Source organism: Aegilops tauschii, chromosome 2 (assembly GCF_002575655.3).
Source record: "Aegilops tauschii subsp. strangulata cultivar AL8/78 chromosome 2, Aet v6.0, whole genome shotgun sequence".
NCBI lineage: Eukaryota > Viridiplantae > Streptophyta > Magnoliopsida > Poales > Poaceae > Aegilops > Aegilops tauschii.
The window spans coordinates 372,678,915-372,683,704 of record NC_053036.3 but is presented as its reverse complement, the minus strand read 5'-3'; the positions used below and the strand labels follow the sequence as shown (position 1 = coordinate 372,683,704).

The 4,790-nt window shown below is 54.3% G+C and overlaps 1 protein-coding gene across 1 annotated transcript; it reads left to right on the top strand.

Moving 5' to 3' along the window:
- The first annotated feature begins 649 nt into the window (after positions 1-649).
- On the top strand, positions 650-2,210 carry LOC109755335 (probable BOI-related E3 ubiquitin-protein ligase 3). The gene is made up of 2 exons (XM_020314250.4): positions 650-1,242; positions 1,340-2,210. The coding sequence occupies exons 1-2, from the start codon at positions 808-810 to the stop codon at positions 1,865-1,867; spliced, it is 963 nt and encodes a 320-aa protein (XP_020169839.1). The 5' UTR covers positions 650-807; the 3' UTR covers positions 1,868-2,210.
- Positions 2,211-4,790: the final 2,580 nt, after the last annotated feature.

Genomic DNA, 4,790 nt, shown 5'->3' with positions numbered 1-4,790 from the left:
GTTCAATAATGAATCTAATGATATTGATTTGTTATTGTACATGTTAATATTTTTGTCTATAAACTTTGTCAAAGTTTATAAAGCTTGACTTTGACCAAAGTTAATATGCGGAGTAAATAAAAACGGAGGGAGTAGAGTAATACATTACTGTAGCTATTAATAAATGCTTGTAGGCCGTATCGTAAATTGCAGAAGCAGCGTAGCCATCGGAAATGAGGGAGAAAGGAAAGGAAAACGTCAAAGCACCGAGAGCAGAGGAGTGGCCCACCTTTATTATCATCATGCAACCCCCACCTCCGCCCGGACCGCCACCGTCCTCCCCCGCATCTCACATCACTCTCTCCACGACGAATCAAGCAGGCAGGCAACAAAAAACGGGGCAGGAAAAAGAGAGCAGGAAAGAGGAAAAGCATTCCACACCGTAAACGATAGGCATTATTAAAGGCAGGCGCGGAAAAGATAGGGAGATATGGCATCGCATCCGTCCAACCCATCCGCTGTGGCTGCTGCCTCCCTTCCCCGTCAAAATAAACAAGAGGCAGACAGCTTTTGTCCCCTTGCAGGCCCCCCACACCCACACACCCAACCCAACGTGTCTTCCCCGCACCCACGCCGTATATATAACCGCCCCCCTCCTCCACGCCTCCTCCCCGTTCATCTCTCTTTCTATCCATCACAACTCCCCAGCCGTTTCCGCCCCCACTCCCAACTCCTCACGCATCGTCGTCGTCCTTTGCGTCGGACACCTTGCCTTCTCCGCCTCGCCCTCTCCCAGACAAGATACATAGCGGTGCTGGTGTGGCCGCAATGGCTGTCCAGGCGCGGTTCCTCTCCCACGCCTTCCCCCACGACCTCAAGGCCTATAGGTCCATGGATGCCTCGGCGCCGGGTAACTCCCAGTTCCTGGACGAGCAAGCCGCGGTGGCGTGTATTGGGAACAACACGGTGCTCAGCGATCTCCCGCGAAGCGAGCTCACATGCAACGACAACTACGGATTCGCGCCGAGGAAGCGGGCGCGCATGGCCGGGGACGAGCCGGCGGGACTCGCCGACCTTGCCCGGCAGCGCTTGGTTCTGCAGCAGGCGGCGGCGATGCACGGACTCATGCTGCCTTGCGATGCGCAGAGCAGGGCGGTCGGCTCCGGCGCGGCCTCCACCAGCGGGAGGGTGGCCAATGCCGCGGGCCTCAACACGCTGCTCTACAACCAGGGCGTGGAGATGGACGCGCTCATCCGGCTCGAGGTATGCCCGTGCGCCTCCTGTTCTTCGCGATTGGAGTCGGTTTGTCGATCGGTTCGGTCGAACGGTATCTCACTTGCTTTCTACGTCTGTTGTGCAGACCGAGAGAATTCGCGCGGGGCTTGAGGAGGCGCGCCGGCGACACGCGAGGGCCGCGTTGGCTACTGTGGAGCGCGCTGCGGCGGGGCGGCTTCAGGCCGTAGAGGCTGAACTGGAGCGCGCGCGCTACCGCAACGGCGAACTGGAGGAGTGGCTCCGGCAGATGACCGCAGAGGGCCAGGCGTGGCTCGGCGTCGCCAAGAGCCACGAGGCCGTCGCGGCCGGCCTCCGCACGACGCTGGACCAGCTGCTGCAGCCCCCCTGCGCTGTCGCCGGGACTGCTGAGGGCGATGCCGACGACGCGCAGTCCTGCTGCTTCGAGACCCCAGCGGGGGACAACGCCGACGACGCGGCGTCCAAGGCGGTCGCGGCGGCTCCGTCGTGCAAGGCCTGCGGTCAGGCGGACGCCTGCGTTCTGCTGCTCCCGTGCCGGCACCTGTCCCTGTGCGGTGCGTGCGAGCCCTCCGTGGACACCTGCCCCGTGTGCGCGGCCACCAAGAACGCCTCGCTCCATGTCCTCCTTTCCTGACCATCCAACTCCAGGACATGCGGCCCGGTGGGCCGACGGTGGACGTACGTCGCGCGGCCGAGCTCGTCGTCCGTGTCGTGTTCTACGATATTTGTTTTTGTTTTTGCTGCATGTGGGCTTCAGCAGTGTTGCACAAGCGTCACGTGATCAGGCCATGATACTCTAAATGTTGGAATTTGCGTGTAGATCCTAGACTAGTTTTTTTATTCTTTATAGGTAGGTTGCCTGTTAATGTTCTGAACTAACCTTAGTAGTACGAGTATGTGGGTGGCGAAATTTCCCGAGTTAAAAGTTGTTTCGTCCTTGGGAAAAAAAATCTACACACCAGTATTTGGCACTAAAACCGTGTTGTTTCCCTGTGATTGCTCGATGCGTGTGCAAAGATTGCTGCGTGATCGCAATATTTTACTGCCACACTTGCTGTTCTCAAAAAAGATGCTATGCTATGTTGAGTATACCCGCCGGATCGTAGTAGTTCTACTTGGGCATCATCAATATTTTTATGCCCGTCGATCCCGTCGATCTTGACCAGTCTAAACCTGTCCTGTACAACTGTGCCCACGCACGCCTGTCGATCCGCACGCATCGCATCCGCCTCGACCGTACGGGTGAGTTGTCATGTGGCCGGCCAGTCCCACTGTCGGTTTGCCCGCAGCGCATAAATTGGCAGGCAGGTACAGATTTGGATTGTCTGCACGGATTTGACCCGTCCGGCGCGTGAAACCACGACAGTATATTGAACGTTTCACTTGCGGCACGGCAGGGGTACGTCAACGTCCATGTTTTTGCCCAAGGAGCGAGAGTAATTGCTTGGTCTCAACCGCCAGCCAGCCATCGTTTTTACCTGTGGTGATGGGCTGATGGCAAACTCCGCGAAATTTACAAGGTATAGTAGGAGAACGTACGTTTTATTTTATTTGAGCGGTGTACGTACTATGTTTGATGAAACGCTACTAACCAGCTCGTACGGTACTGACGGGGAGCAAAATTATTGGGGAAGCAACGCAGCAAAAGAGACAAAGGAGAGGAGAGAGAGCAAAGCGACGGGTGGTGCGCGCGTCTCGATACGGCTGGGCTAGCTTGGGTAGGCCTGGCGTGCGCAGGTGCATGATTCGTTTCGTGCGTGCATGCAGCAGTCGGGGACATGCATGCATGGGCGGTGGCGCGTGAAACGGCCGGCACCACAGCACTAGCTCTACCTAGAGGCTAGAGCAGAGAGTGGAGTAGATTAGAGTACGGTAAAGATAAGCCTACTTTGAGCACTTTTAAGCCATCATCCGTGGCCACTTTGGTACCGACCCCTGCATCACTCCGAGTAATTTACTGCACTTTTGCTCCGCCTACGCATTCGCCTTTTTGGCCAGCTCGAACCGTGTGACAGGGGGCACTGTTGCCTGTGTAGAAAAAGAAAAAAGAAAGCGGGCGGCCCAAGGACGTGTTAAAGCCGGAGTTGGCAGTCCAGTCCAGTCCACCACCACCATGGGCTTTGCTCCTTTTCCATCTTTGCACTGCATCTCTTCTCTCCCTTGTGAAGCGTGACATAGCAAAGCAACAGGAGCAAGAAACCGACGTACACAATGGATCGGATCGCCGCCCGTCTTTTCACCTTTCCGCAATGGAGTGATACTACTGCTTGACTAGCTGTACCCCTCCACAGCGGACACTAAGTAGCTTGCTGCACGCACTTTCGACCTAGCTATTCGTTATTCGTGCTATGCTGGACGAGTAGGCGTATAGCAGTGGTAGTGCAGTACAGGGTCGTCGAGCATCTGTGATGTCCTTCCACTACTTTGGCCATCTTTATTCTGTTCCTGCAGTGGTCGCTGCTGTGCTCTGCTTTCGCATGCACCACGGCTACGGCTACGCCTACGGCCAGGCCTTGCTTGTCAGCCCGGGTGAGCTGCTTTGCTTTTGGGCGTGGGGAGCAGTAAACTATCCTGAGCGCCTTTTGGCTTCGAGTTGGCTGGCCGGATTTGACAATTATAATTCGGAGTACGTACGGTTTGGGTAGACCAATGATCTCTGCCTGCGTGCGCTAATGGTTTCTGCGACTGACCGACTCCCTACTCCCTATCTGAAGGCTCCAATCTCCTTGACATAATCAAATATTTTAAAGCAGACCCCTTTGCTACTTTGGCACTTTTTGTTGGTTACGCAGGTGCAATACGTGCTGGGCCAACACGGCAACACGTGATAGTGGATTCGATGTTAAGATATGATTCCCCCACGAAAAATTTAACCCATCTTGGTTCCCACTCCACTCCACTCCTCGAGTTCTGCCTTTGAGTGGACCATGAACATAAAATTTTCTTCTAGGATATGTTAAGTTTATATTTGGAGAGAGCTCAATGTGGACTTGGACGAGGGCCATGATGATGGGATTCATTTGTTTACTTGTCAAGTTTATATTCGCAGTATAAGTCCACGTCGCTGGGTGGGAGCACAACACAACCGCATCGCCTTATCTAACTAGTAGTACTAGAGTAAATCAGAATAAAAATCTTATATATCGTAGAAAGGTACTACTATCCGCTATAAATTAGCTAGTGCGTCCCGGAGAGGGAGAATAGCTTGCTTTAGTAGTACCTTTCTTTACAGAGGATTAGAGATTGGTGCGTGTTTACAGTTACACAAAGCTATGCTATGCTGGTCCCTCGCAGATCGGAACGCAGGTGACTGGAATAAAGGGCGGGAAGTGCTCACTTTTCCCTGCAGAGATAAAGGAGCCATGCTAGTAGTGGCAGGAGGAGGAGGAGGAGGAGGAGGGGGAAAGCATACGAAGCTTTTGCCTGTGTTGGAAAGTGGGCCTCACGAAATTCCGTGCAGGGAGTAGTAGTATTGATGGGCCGCTGAATATTTTTGGGCAGTCCACGTACGTCCATCGGCACGCGGTCCGGAGACATGAACGCGTGAAAGTTTTCCG